Genomic DNA, 15,443 nt, shown 5'->3' with positions numbered 1-15,443 from the left:
AGCTGCTACTATTTCCTAATTTTCTCGTATAGTTTTATAATCTCAGCTCTCTTCATGAGGCCTTAATATCCATATCAAAATTCAGAATTGATCAGACATTGCCATAAGGTACTTGACTTTGTTTTTAAATACATTTACTGAGTTTTCTAAACTTTAAAAGTGTGTTGCCTGAAATGCTGTGGCATTTATGCCTTTTATGAGATATGAAAAAGATATGTTAGAGCACAGAGGAATTAACCTTGACATGTTAGGAGTCTAATCCAAGTGGCTGTGCACCATCCTTTTTTGTACAGTGTGGCAGAGTCAAGGAAATATATTCCCTGTCCACAAAGAACGACTGAAAGTAAATAAATCCTAGAAGTTTGCCATGCAGCTGTCCTGGTAAGAAACTAGACTATCACAAAATCCCTAAATTCTTTAGCTTACAAATTCCATCTCTACACATGGTTAATTAGATTTGGTATAATCATAGACCATCTCCCAAACTATTGCAGAAGCAGTAGAAGAGAAGGGCAGGGATTCTTTTTTTTCCAGAGTGCAGTACAGTAGTTCCAACTGTGCCACAATCCACTGAATGTGATATTTTGGCTTGCATGTATTATTGTGGTTGTATTGTTCAGAAGGTACAGTAGAAACCGCTGACAAGTCAGAGCTTACACATTTTACCCCATAAATAGCTCAGACAATTCCATTCCCTAAATATGGGTTGGGGGGAGAGAATGTATTAATCATAGATGGTACTGTATAGTAAAATCTAGGATATAATGACTTACAACTACAAAAATTTTGATCCTTTTTCAGGTCTTTAAGCCTTTTTTTTTTCTTTAATCATCTGCATCTGGGGATTAAAAATTAATATAAAACTTAAAAATGCTATTTTCAAAACTGTTGAATCTTCCTGAAGTAGATAAACAATTGTTTCCTCTCTTGATTTGGGGGATAAACCCATTGTGTTTTATAAATGACTGCATAAGTCCAAAAGGAAAGAGGAACAGAGAAAGATGGAGATGTTCCTGCTAATATGTTGTAAGTATTTCTGAAAAGGTTTTCCCAAATGAATCTTTGGTTCTGCTCCCTTCTTGCCCACAGTCACTCTATTTGTAGTGTAAATTAGGGTCTGATAAATAGGGTCTGAAGTACTCTGTGTAGCTGGTAAGTCAATATCAGGCAACTTGCAGATTTGTTGACACTTGCAGAATTGTAAGAATTGTATTACCTTTGAAGACTTCTTCCTGTTAAGTACAAACAGTCTTTTGTTATATAAACATGTTATATATATATCTCCTATTTTTTTCAAAGTAGAGATGTGCAAAGGTGAATAGTGGAAGAAAAATCCTTTCCTTTGCATTTCCTTGGCATAATGTGATCCTTTGTAATTGCCTGGAAAGTAAAGGAAAAGGTTCTGTAAGTATGAATTAACTGACAGCCTCCCCTTTCAGACTTCACTGTCAAATGACCTTACCAGATAAAGTTTAATAGATGTTAGCTGGAGCTGTGGATTAAAAGAGCCTGGCCAGTTGCTTGAGGAGTTTCTGCACAATAACTGTTTCTAGCCATGTCAGCACATGAACTGACAGTGACTTGTTTTTCGCTTTTGAATGGTATAGGATAACATATCCCTAACTGTAATTTCCCTTTGTCTTTTGCTTCAAGCTGAGGGTGACAGTTTTCTTCAGTTAGAAAGCACAAAAAAATCATGCATTTTGTGAGTAGGAAACTGAAAAGGTTTCCAAATACACTGAGGTGTTGTTTATCGCGGGAAGAAGTATCCTGTTTGGCTGTCAAAAAATTACTGTTGACAAAAATCAGCCCTTGTAAGACATCCCAAAGAAGCTACATTTTTTCAATGTAAGGTTGATTTAAAGCTCAATGGCACACATTTCCTGAAGAACTTAAGGCAAAAAATACAACTCCTTTCAGGTTCTTACTTCACCTCTCTACTTCTGTTATTAAATCAGACATGAAACATTGTTTGAGAAGTTGAAGTATAGCTTGTAGTGGGTTTCTGCTTTTATGTCATTTGAGGTTAAATAATTAACAGCACTGTTTTGTGATTTCATTCAGTAACTACATCACCTGGCCCTCACCGTCCTCCTGTACCTCCTGTCAAGCCCACGCAAATGCGAAGAAAACCTCTGCCTCCAAACACAGTGACTGGTAAACCAGGGAGTCCAGGTATCTCGGCCTTTTCAGCATACATACGTTATGTTGTATGATACTGAACTGCTTAGCTGTGCACAGGAGAATTTTGTTGTGTAGATTCTTGAACCAAATGTGATCTCTGCAAAAGCTGATTTCTGGAATGTACATGCCTTATGTCTTTTGTTCTTCGTTCACAAATTCTGTTTTTCTTTTGTTTTCTTAACCTGATTATGTCAAAATCATCCCTAGTAGGGTAGATGAAAGCAAAATAATGTAATGCAAGTCACAACAAGGTTTCCTTTAAGAAGGTCTACCTTAAGAACATTTCATGTGTACTAATAGAATTTGCATTTTACTTCATGTGTGCGCGTCAGATGGGAGATATCCAATATCATGCTTCAATACAGACCCGCAGCTCGTAAGGAACTGTGGGTATTTCTTAAGGGAATTCTGTTCCATATATATGGCACATCCATTAACCACTGCAAATAACTTGAGTTAATAACATCCAGAAGACTAACTGCACTGTGAGGTAGAGTGAGCTGAGCATGTGGAAAGAGCAGTTTAGCTTCATTAACGTGCTACAATGTTTCTGCTTCTCAGTATCAGTAAAAGAATACACCAAATCTTTCACATTTCCGATTTTATTTGAATTTGATCTTGAAGCTAATACTCGGTATCCTTATGTATGTTTTGTCTGCATATTAGAATCCATAGGTTACCATTATTCCAGATAGTCAGAAACTATCATCTCATTATGCTTAGCATCATGAGAGATACTCCTCTTTCCACATCAATCTCTGTAGACCACTGGGAATATAAAGGTCTTGGCTCTGCTTTATTTCTTGTATCCTTTTTTGGTTTGTTTCATTGGGGGCTTTCGGTGCTATTAAGGCAGGAAGTTGTAAATTTTTTCTGCATACTCTTGAGAGCAAAGACTGCCTTTCTGTTTGGGTCCTGCAAGAGAATACAGCTCCTTTTGTCCTCTCCCTCCTTTGCTTATCTACACAAAAGCTGGGCCCTCTCTACTTCTGCAGACATCCTTGTGAGAAAGCTTATCCCCATGACTAGTAGTTGTGCTGGCTATGCTGGGACCTAAATAAATCTTCGGTATTCTGTGTAGCAGATCAGAAGCAAGAATCTCAAAGCTGGCTGAAACAAGCTGTACATTTACTCAACAGCAGAGCCAAGATAGAATTGTTGTGACCATGCTTGCTGTTGGCCGGTAGTGTTTCCTTAGTAATAGCTATAGCAGAAGTATAAGGCATGCTCAGTCTTAAGCTGTGGCACACAACAAAAATTGACCTGATACATTTTCTTTTGCTTGTAATGGAGTCTATGCTAATTTTCTCCATTAAGTCTCTAATTCATCTACCAGTGTTTTGAAATTTCACCTTTTTTTCCCACACACTGGAGGCCAGTTTATGTGGTAATCTGCAGTTACCATACATTTCTAGATATTCAAGATGGAATAAATTGGTTAGATGATCTGGTCCTTCCTTGTGGGACCAGTTGCAGATTTTCCTTCTGTATTTCCTAGTGTTCTATCCAACTTAGTTTTAAACATCATAATTGAGCTTCTACTAATGCCCTGGAGAGGCTGTTCCACAGCCTTAACAGGAAAATTTTGCCTCAATGTTCTTCTTGAAATTTCCCTTTCATAAAATTTTGTCCTATTTCTCTTTCTCATCAACACCATGATTAATTTCTTATTTGCATCTTTCTTACTCATGCACTAGATGAGTATTATGGGAAGGTTTATAAGCAGACATTTAAAAGTCTCCTGAATGGAGAGAAAAAAAAAAAAGGGAAACAAGACTTGAGTTCTAAAGCCTTTGTGAAACTGGACTCAAGGGAGAATCTTAATAAATTTCCACTTTTATTCCTACCTTCCGTTTTTTCTTTTGACCTAGTTCATCAAAGTTCTGCCTGTTCAGTCACCATGTTCTTGTGTGTAATCTATACAGGGAAGGTGACCATGTTATGTAGTTTTCAACTTCTGGGGGTTGAGATTTAGTAGTCATGCAGTGGTTGCTTGGGAGTACCTTCAAATTTTGTGTGTGTAGTTCTGGTCTTCTACACCTATTTTGAAAACAATCAAGATATCCTTTACCATGGATTGCATATCTCTTAGAAACTTGTTTTCATTGCTAGTTGATACCAGCTGACAAATAAAAACAATGTCATGTAATCTAAAATCATTTTTTAAATAGATATTTAATTAAGGGAGAGAATGTTGCCTCTAACAATCAGTTTTGCCAAAACTAATGGTGCTTACTACAAAAGAGATCAATTGAGAAAGAAACCTTTTTCCATTGAGGCATGTAGCATCATAAACGTTGAAATGGATGGACTTTTTGGCATTTTTCTTACGTTTGTTTGAAGTGTGTCTAAAGTTGTTCAGTGGAAGTTCCAAAGACTCCAAAGATGGTTAAACTGCTAATGTAGACCATAGTTAAGAACTCTGTGTTTATCAATATCTATATTCCTCCTCTAGCCTTGCTAATATGCATGCTGTATTGAGAGTGGAAATGAATGGACCTTAGCTGTATATGAGTGGAAGAATCCAAGTTTCAGTTGCTGACTTCAGCTCTTCTGTCATATATTTTGTGAAGGGATGTTACATTGGTCATTTGTGTCCCTTCACCAGTCTGTATAGGATGGTTCCCTGCCTTATAGCCAGGTCATGTTCTAACTGACTGAGGCCTTCAAAGAGAATCTCCAAGTAGCAAAGAATTTTCTTACTTAGAAGGAAGGAGAAGGCAATTTAGGCAATAGGGACAAATTGGAACTTTCCTAAATCCAACTGGAAACTGTTGTATATGCATTGATGAAACACCATGTATGAAATGAAAATACATGTTTTCCTCCTTAATTCATGGTACCACTTGCCCTGTGAAGTAGCTTTCAGAAATCTGAGTTCTGTTAGAAAATCAAAAAGTTGTTTCACTCTTTTAAATAGTGAATGCCTTGCCACAAGCTCCTCCTTCTCCTGTCACTACTATAGCTAAACCTGCTGGACCAACAACACTTGTGAAGACAGGAGTACCATATAAGACACCAACAGCTTCTGCAACTCCAGATTATTATGGTGAGCATATTACATACGTTTTTTTCTTTTTTTAACATGAACATTAAGGTTTCCTGGAGTTCCTTTTTTTTCTCTTGCTTGTCTTCCCTAAACTGTATCAATGCACTACTGAATTTAATTGTATTGAATATAAGAACAACTCTGTCTGGGGTGATTCTGGTTTCCCACAGTGACACTTTGTGACTTCTTTAAACTGACTGAATTCCTCTGGTTGTCTTCTGATAGACATCTTGTAAATAAGATTATATGATTAACCCTTTCATCTTCCTAGAAATCAATATATGCTTAGCAGGCTTTCAGTACTATTCAGTGGCTACTTTAAATCAGTGAAGGTAGCACATAAGGGACTTCCTTTCCTAAACATTTCATTTTGCATAGGACATAATTTCAAGTCAAATTATTACTTGACAGTCACTGTCAGTGCTCAGTATGGTTTTTGTGTTGTATACAGTCACCCAGCTACCTGATTAACCTGCCCATTATTTAGATAGAAAAAAATGATGTAGTAACCACATGGTGGTTAGTTGGTAATTAGTCCTCTATAAAATTAAGAGTAAGCTACAAGTTAAGATCTAAATCTCCTCAAAGTGGCATACAGAGAAGGGCTGAGGGGAAGGTGTGCTCTGAATTAATTTTTGAGCCAAAATATGCAGGTTTCAGTATATTGTCATAAATGATGCTGATGTTAATTTTACTCAATTTATAGTAACACTGAAATTCTTGTCTCTTTATAATGATCTGAATTTACTGTGACCCTTACTGCTCAATAAAGCAAGTTGGATGCTAGATTTACAAAAATGATTGCTGTGAATTTGTGGCATGTCCCATCCATTGAGGTTTTATCAAAAATTCACACGTAGATACTTCAGTTTATTGCTTTGTTTGACCAGAAGATAAAAGTTCAATTAAATGATTACAAAGCTGTCTCTTCTCAAATATATATGTGCGTTTTTCCACCTGTGACAAGCAACTAGGCACAAGTGACAGATGATTTTTGACAGAAATAACTTTTTTAAAGAATAAAATGGGGCCCCAAATGTGCCAATTGCTGAGTCACATTCAGAGGGAACAGCATGAAGCAGTAATATTGCATAAAACATTTTTAGAAGCTTGATATGAAAAAGGAGAGAGACATACAAAATGCTTTTCTTGAACAAAAATACATTATTTTGTCAAATACCTTCAGATTTGCCACATGAATTGTGTTATTAGATAACTTTGCATTGTAATATCTCTAAATTCTGTCAGGCAGAGTGTTTATATCTAAGAGAAGATTGTGTTCAGTATAATGGCTCTTTACTGCAACATTGATGTCATGAGCTTTGACTGCTTTAGCACATTTCTATTCATCAGCATATTTGCATTTGGTTTCCTTCAGATTCTGTAAGTTGTATGCTCTGAAGACAGTTTGCCACATCCTTGTCGCTATTTTTGGAGAGGTCCACATGCCAGCATAATAGTGTTACATATTTTCTGAGCATGAACCAAGCCCCAAGCTAAACAGTCAGTACAGTGCAAAATGATTTTTAAAGGTCTAAAGAGCACTTTACGTATATTGCATGAATTGAATCCAGCAGCAATCGTGAATTGCATCTTTTGATTATTACTATCTTTATATTAGTAGATAAGTAAAGGGTTTATTTAGCACCACAGCCAAAATGGGGTCTTTAAAAGGTAAAAACAAAACTGGCACCAAAGGTGTACCATAGAGGAGCTTTTCAGGCAGTAACATAAAACACCAAATGAATTGTGAGATACTGCAATTCTAACACTAAAAATTCACACTTATTGCAAATTGTATTGTAACTTTGTCTCCCACAGTTGATGCAACTGTCTTCAGCTCAAGTCCTACATCAGAAACTGATTCTTCAGGCAAACCAAGATACCAAGGTATGACTTTAATAGCTGCAGTATTTGCATTTGGGGGAATATATGAAGACTCACCTGTCTTATATCAAAATTAGGTGTCTTGTTTGGTTCTTTGAAGGCCAAAGCATCACGTGATTCAATTCCATTTCAGTTTCAGATGAAAGGGCTGTGGTGTGGACCATGAGCATATTCTTGACTAAATTTTACTTAAATTCTCTTCTCTTTTCATTCCTGCTACCACTACCCAGTTTACAGGTCAGCAGGCAAACATATTGTGCCTGTTCGTGTGTGCCAGCAGTAGTACAACTGCACACTGTTCACATTCCATCAAACCCATGAAAACATTCCCGTGGGCTTGTAAGCATCCCTGGAGAGATGTTGCCCCCCAATACCAGCACACCTCACCATAGGGAATATCCCATCATACATGTTTCATCCTTCATCCCAAACTGTGCATATTCAAATAGTCTAGTAATATGGTAATATATACTAGACTAAATAACAAAGTAGTCATTGTTATTGTGGTAATCTAGAGAGCTTAGCGAGGTGAGATGACAGGAAGAAGTGGTTTTGGACCAAAAGACTGGTCAGTTTTTGTCAAATAGTCTGGTTAAAGATACTACATCTCTGAAGACACTGTCTTTCTTACAGGAATTTATCATTTACATCTGATAAACGTTTGAATTTTAAAATGAATGTGTTTGTTTGTCTTCAGTAATCTTCTTTTCCTAATATTGGTGCGGAATGCAAGACATTTGCCTCTGAAGGTTTGTTTCAAGGTTCGATCCTTCACCACTGACAATGGTTGAGATTTTGATAGTCACTTTCGAAACTGTGAGTTTAATAGTGGAATGACTCTAGGCTAAACTTGTTACTCCTTCTGGTGAAACAAAGTGATGGGCATTAGCTCTTTGTATTAGCAAAGCACCCAAAAGCTGCAAATGGAATTGTGGTGCCATTTTAATATAAAAAGAGTAAAGTTAATTGTCCTGTTTTATGAGAGAAGGTAATTCTTTCAAATCGTTTAACAGTGCATATCACCCACTGATGCCTGTGATAGTTCTTCAGTGGTGCCGATGGGAAAAGGGTGAAGGGAGTGCGGATTCCACGTCTAACAAGAGTGGGGAAAAAAACAACAAGCAGCTTAAGGAGGAGTATTGAATATATTGTTTTCATTCTTCATTATTTGTGTTTCATTTTGATTTTCATGCAGATTTTCTACTCCTTGACCTGAATTGAAAGTTGTGTGCTAGGTGGAATGGTATCCCTGTTTTGTCAAAACACTCTGTATTGAATAACAGCTCTTTTCTGTTGCTCTTAGCCCCTCATGTCAAGTACATGAAGAAAGATGATGATGTGCCTTGTTCTATCACAAGCTCCCTTGAACACTTCCCTCAAGAAGAAGGTGGCAGCAAGGAAGAAGCTACTCGTCCTCCACAAAACCCTCCAACCAACCTCACAGTGGTGACTGTTGAAGGCTGCCCAACTTTTGTCATATTGGACTGGGAAAAACCAGACAATGACACTGTTACTGGTCAGTTTGATTTCTTTATGCATTATATCAGAAAACAATATTTTTAGCTTATTTTTACTTTGAATGACACTTGTTTTATGTTGTATATAAAATATGACTATACCAAGGGAGTCTTGTACTCCAGTTCTTTTATTCCATGTTACTATTGACTCCAGTGTGGATAAGAAAATGCTGTTGGATTAGGACTGGAGTTTTTCACAATTGTATCATTGGCATCTGTGAAGACACAAAAAGATACTTAAGAGCTGTGACTCTGTATCTTCTCTTAATTTCTGGCATACATATGTACTATAGGTAAGCAAAAAACCTACAGCCTGTCTGGTAAGATCTAGTCAAGACATTCTAGCAATGTGACAGTGATCTTTATTATACAGACACATACACATAATGCAGACATGTCTGTCTTGAAGGTGATGTCGATCAGTGTGCAGGACACAATGAAACCTTACATCTGTCCAGTAAGTCAGTAGAACTCTGCCAACGTAGTACCTGCTGTACCAAGCATAAGGACACCAAGTTCTATAAGTTGAAAGAATCTGTTTGGCTTTTACATTTCCAAAGGAGAGGTTTTATATTGAGAGTAAATCCTTCCTAGTCATGCGTGAGTATGCAGACAAGGAAGCATGCAAGAAGACCATTCACATCTTTTCTGCCTTCTTGTGTATATCAGTACAAGCTTGCCAGAACTGAACATTGAAATTAAGTAACATCTGAAAATTATGGTTCTTCTGTCTTGTCAGGAAAATGGCTTTCGTTTTTACCAGAGACATTAAATAAAACTTTAATTTGCAAAATCACTAGCTGTAGCCAAACAAATTTTGCTATGAGTTGGATTACATGTGGGCAGAATATGTAAAACTAGGAACTGTGAGGAGTAAGACTTGATCATTATCATTCACGTTAGCATACAAGTCAGATGTTTTCAGATGTTGCTGCATATGCATATCATGAGAGATTTCAGTGCAGGGGTCTGATTAGGTGACTGTCACAAGCAAGGCCACTCTCTTCCCCAAATTATTCCTCCTTTGACTTTCTAGAAATAATTACTAGATTCTGCCTCCATTCTTTCTTGCTCTCCCCTCGGTTTTAGAAAAAGAATAAATGCAAATTCAAAGGGACGCTCAAAAAAAAAAAAGTAGCTTGCACGCTCTTTTTCTGGAAGAGATGATGGAAGAAAGTTGGCCCTCTGCTAATTTAAAATTAAGGGGAAAAAAGTAGGCTATAGGCTGATACAGTACTAACAAGAAAGAAGAATGATTACCTGAGTTAACCTTCCATGATGTGCTTCACCATGGAAGAAGTGTGAGCCTATTCCTAACCTTAGAATTAGGCTGAGGATAGGCTCTTTGTGAACACTCCCCGTCTCAGGCAGTTCTGCAATGCCTTTTTTATTCAGGGGATACTTTTCTGTTGCTGTTGTCATTTTGTGGCAGTCTCCGCAGACCAGCCCTTACCTTGATGTGATCAGATTGTCTGCATGGTTTCCTGGAAGCAGGTGTCTTGTTTTTCTTGAACATATTAATGAACCCACTGTAGCACAATCATTTGTATTGCAAAAAGAGAAAAACATTTCCACTATAGCTGATAAAAATGTCAACATGCAGTGTCTAATGATGAAAACAAGGCCCTATTGCCTTCTGATACTGTTTATTCCCTTTCTTTTTCAATGCATGTTGTGATATATGCAGCAAGCAATACTGTGCTTTTTCTGAGTCTTTAGGTGGAAACCCTTACTCTGTTTGGTTGAAATCAGTATTTGTGATAGTTAGATTTCCCTGAAGTTTATACCTTCTTTTCTTCTACATGACTATTTTCTGAAAACTGAGACATCTGATATGCCCCTCCACTGTTTCCAGAAAAAAAGATGAAAATCTTATGCAGGGTATGTGAATAATGCTAATATTGCTTCACTAAGAGAAACTTTTCTTTAATATTCCCTCCAGGTGTCATCTTATATAAAGGCAACAGCTTTCCCATAAATACCATCTTTATTCTTTTCCTCAATATGTGTAATATAAAATGTTTAAATTGTAAGGCTTAAAGATGCTGTCATTGAGCTAGTCCTCTTCATCCTCCTAAATTTGAAAAATTACTCATTTAATAGCTCATCCAACACCACCTTCTAATTCAAGAGAAGGCATTCAATCCCATTTTCTGAAAACAGTGATTACTTCATAATGGTGCCAGTATGATATTATTTGTTTAGACAGACTTAAATCAAGTTTTCTGTCATCTATTCTTATTTTTGTATTTTTTCCGTGTTTTTTCAGTCTTCTAATTGGAGCATCAGATTTTGTTTTTTAACTCCCAGTTTCAGAAAGAGAGAACTGTGGAAACAAAAAGCAATGTAATTTTTTGAGCCTTTTTTTTTAGGTTACTTTGGGTGACTTTTAGCAGATACGTTGTATGAGGGTTTTTGTCATATCAGACATTGTAAAAGCAGAATTGTAATGGAAAGGTCTGATAAATAATAACCAAAACAGTGATCAAGAATGCAAAGGAAGTTGGAGTTGCACAATCAAGGTCTGTATGTTATCTCAAGTAGCGTGTATGTTTGTGTGTATTTACATACACATCCCCTACAGTTGGTAGGAGAGAGGATCTGAAAGTCCAGCAACAATTTCTTTTTAACACTGAATTCCAGTGCAGGTGATATTTTATCTTCTCTGTAGACAACAAATGGGTCTACTTGCATTGAGAACTAAAAAAAATTACCACCACCACCCTGTGACTTGCCACCTTTTCATTTAAAAACTTGAAAGTTAAAAATATCATGGGAAAATCAGGAAAGAAAATAGAGTTTTCTAGACATTTTGTAACTGTTCGTAGGTGAGTGTGTTTCTGTTTGGCCGTACAGTATAGTGCATGCTTTATTTCATTGTGCTGGCAATCTAAATGCTTGTTGCAGATGTTCTTTGAAAAATTTCTCTGCCTTTGCTAGCTTACAATTAGCAAAACTACATTTAGTACTATAGTCAGTCAGGGAATGGGGAGGTTGTGAATTTCTTCATGAAGAAAGGAAATTCAGCAATATTCTCCATGAGTTTTTTTGAAGTGGTAATTAGGAGTGGGGACAGAGGTTGCCTGCTAGGGACCGTATCTTGAACAGGGTTATGCTTGCTTGGGGCAGGGGGGAATGTCTTCTCAAATATCTGGTGTTATTTCCCTGTTCAAAGCATGGTTTGTGCTTGACAGTATATCCCAGTGAAACAAGAAACCTCCACAACAGCACAGCCATGGAGGACAGGCAAGGGAAAGAAGAAGGGTCATTGCTTGCTGGCAGCAAAGGTGAAAGTCAGCCTTCACTGAGTAGCCGTCAAAATTAATACCTTGGGGAATTGGTTATTTTCAAATTACTAATTTCGCTGCCTACAGCTGCATGGCTGTCGTTTCAGCTGTGGGTTTGGTTGTGTCTGAGCAGACACAGGCTGGCCTGTACCTTTGTGTGCCAGTTTCAACAAACAGAGATTCAAATAACCTCTTGAGTGGAAATTCCAGTTTCATCCCCCTGGTTCCAGTTGGCAACTAAGTTTTTGGAGCAGTTTGTTTCTTTGGATGCTAAAACTGCAAATTCTTTGAATGAACTGGCACACAGGCATAACCAACCAAAGAGACTGGCTGAGTGCTTCTGAGTATGCTGCAATTTCCACTAGATATTACATCTCCCAGGCTGCAGTACTTGCTTCTACTCATTTAAAGAAGGCTAATGTAACTACAGGTGAGAGAGAGAGTTGAGGACTGAGGGAGAGCATAAAATGCCATGAATTTTCTCCCTGGAGGACTTTGCTCTGAGCATAATTAGGTCACCAATAGTTTCCAACCCACAGGGATGCTCCAGAAATGTTTGAATGTTACTCCAGAAATGAATTTAATGTCTGTCCTTGATCTTGTAAAGCGTTGTGTTTCCTCACTCTCCATTGGCTTCACAGAGTTCATGACATCTCAAAATGAGTCAGCTTAATTGCCCAATAAATGCTGTTTAAACAATGTCAGTAGATTTTGAAGATATATAAATAAGGTATTTTTACATCCCACCACTAAATTAGCCGTGAAAGCAGTAACCTTCACCAAAGGAAAGGTTATAAACAGGGACACCATTATTTCCCAGTTGTATTTGAGTCTTTGAATTTGGCTAACTAGCTAGTTCTTACACAGCCAGGAAGACAAACTATATGTCACCACCTTCCTTGCTTCCCTATAGGGAAGCCATACTGTAACTTCAAGTCAGCGTGGATGCACTATGGCTCACACAATAAACCCCCTATGCGCAGAGAATGAGGGATGCACTGAGTTGTTCCATTGCTCTGGTGATACTGTGAGAGTTCACCATATATATTGGATATTCACATTCCTGAACTTTAAAAAAATTTCTAACCTTGATATTTCAGGGACTTAATACACATCCTGTTCTAACAGAGGAAGGTGAGTGTGTCTTCTGATGAGGCTAGTCTGAAAGAATTCTTCTCTTTGTGATGATGCCGCACACTGCTGTTGCTTAGGCAGAGCTTTCAGTTTGGTTCTCAGTCGCCTGGTAAGACTGCTCCTAAGACTAGTTAATTTTTGTAGAAGTTTGGCCTTGACAAGAGTATATTAGTGCTAAGTATTATCTAAGTGGCCATAGTATAACTTAATTTGCATAAATACTGGCTAAATAGAATATGGTTATTATCATATATTGTTAAATCATATATTTAAAACTGTAATGTTGAGAAATATATTGTTTTAAATTGCAACATTTACTCTACAAAAAAGATAACTAAAAAAAATCCTTACCATAATCTTATCTAAAGTTGTGGAAGGGGAGAAATGTAGCCTTTTGATGACATGCAAAATGTGCAAGGCACACTGATCTTCATTGGAAAGTGTTGTGTATTAATGTCACTGCAATGTCAAGATTATAAATTTATAAAGGTAGGGTATACGAACTCTCAAGACTTTAAATCCAAGTGAGAGTTCAAGTGTCACAAATTCTGAAAGTCTTCTTGTTTACACAGGCAGCTGCCAGAACTTTGGGGGGAAGGGGGAGAGGGGAAGGGGTCACTCTTTTCCCACTTCAGTTCAACCAGTTTGCCAGCAAAACATGTATTTAGCTTCTAAAGACTCTGAATAAATAAAAACGAAAGCTGGATGGTGCAATGCTTATAATAAAACCACTTCTATTCAACATTGCTTTGGTTTATAGATACCAACTGTAGTAAATTTCGAACTAAATACTGATGACATTACGCTTTAGTAACATAACAACTTTTCCTTCTGAGATGGTAGAGTGCTGGCTGTAACTACAGTTTCTAATGAATAATGCGTTACAGAATTTTATGTAAATCTAATCATTAATATTATTTCTCTTTTCATATTCATAAGCTGGTTAAAACCAATGCTAGAGCATTTAGGAAAGATACATCTTAAAGACATTTAATGAAACATAAGCTCATTGATCAATATTTGGGGCCAGTGTTACAAAGGACTATAAAGCAAGGTCTGTGCAGGGATCCGTGCTTTTAATGACCATTCTGTTCAAAGCTGGATTATATAGCAGAAGGAAGATGCATAGTATGAGGGGAAAAGAAAGTAATAAACCTCGAGAAGACATATAACTACAACAGAAAGGAAGTTAAACAAAGTTATTTAATTGCAAACTGGCAGATTCCTTAATTTGCCACATGTGCACAATCAAAGTTAATTGTTGGGCAGTTTCCTGTGGAAATCTTAAAAAATCAGGTCTTGTTTCAAGCTAATCACATGGTAAACTATTTAGAATTTGTACTTTCATCTCTGATACCTCTTCGTTCAAACTGCAGAATACTTAGGCCCATTTGTGTTCAGAATTTTGTGTCTAATCTACCTTTGAGCAGAGGTGAGATGCTGAGTTTCTGCTTTTCTGTAGTTGAATTATGAGGAAAGATGAGGGATTAGGCACTCAGCAATCTGGAATTGTATATCTAAGGAGTTTTCCTAACCATTTTAAAATACTAATGTCCAGACTTGTTCATACAAGATGTTCATATGACTTCTTAAACAGTAGGAGAGGAAATCAGATAAAAACAGAGAGAGCAATGAAGATGATGCTGAAGTGGGAGATGTTATTTAAGCAAGTTTCTCTTTACTATAATTTTCCAGAGTATGAAGTTGTGTCAACTGAAAATGGAGCAAGTGATGGTGAAAAGGAGCAATCGATTATCACTACAAATCAGACCCATTCCACCGTGGAAAACCTAAAACCTGACACAAGGTAATTAAATAAAAAGTTTTGTAAATTAATCCAGCTTATTCAGACTTCAGCTGTCTCACACTTTAAATAAAAAGAGACATAGAAAACCAATTTGTTTTCAGTCCTATTCTGATAGGAGAAAGGTATGCTTTGTTTTTGCTTTTAAGTCAGCAGATAAGACACATCTGAGAAATCTTCAGGAAATTTCCAAGAGTATATATGGTTTGGACAGATTGCAAAAGTGACATGTTCCGTCAGAAAGATTAATAGTTAAATGTAAGAAAGTCTGCTGCTTTTTATCAAAAAATCTCTTGAAGAATTTAGCAGATGAAAAACTGCAGGATTTTGCAGAAGCTGCTATAAACCTTTATAGAATTCAGTAGTCCTTTTCTAGGATATATTTTTTGGTCATGTCACACATGGTGACAGAAATGGAATAGATCAGTTGACTGTAGAAAAGACATAGAAGGAAGGTAAAGCCCTGGATGCTGAGGTCCAGATGACCCAAAGGAGAGGCATTTTTACACTCCTGTTAGCTCAGAAAGGAAGCAAGATGGAGGCAAGGAGACCCAGCAGGAACCATTGGAAAGGACATAAGG

General features: G+C 37.1%; 1 protein-coding gene across 1 annotated transcript in view; it reads left to right on the top strand.

Moving 5' to 3' along the window:
* The window catches only part of ABI3BP (ABI family member 3 binding protein), a 177,355-nt gene that overhangs the window by 141,866 nt on the left and 20,046 nt on the right, over positions 1 to 15,443 (top strand). Inside the window, exons 50-54 of the mRNA XM_026092199.1 lie at positions 2,065 to 2,175; positions 5,150 to 5,233; positions 7,055 to 7,123; positions 8,424 to 8,636; positions 14,754 to 14,865. Coding sequence (XP_025947984.1) covers positions 2,065 to 2,175; positions 5,150 to 5,233; positions 7,055 to 7,123; positions 8,424 to 8,636; positions 14,754 to 14,865 — 589 coding nt within the window. The remainder of the gene's footprint in view (positions 1 to 2,064; positions 2,176 to 5,149; positions 5,234 to 7,054; positions 7,124 to 8,423; positions 8,637 to 14,753; positions 14,866 to 15,443) is intronic.

Source organism: Apteryx rowi, unplaced genomic scaffold (assembly GCF_003343035.1).
Source record: "Apteryx rowi isolate R43461 unplaced genomic scaffold, aptRow1 scaffold_946, whole genome shotgun sequence".
NCBI lineage: Eukaryota > Metazoa > Chordata > Aves > Apterygiformes > Apterygidae > Apteryx > Apteryx rowi.
This window is presented reverse-complemented; position numbering and strand designations above follow the sequence as displayed.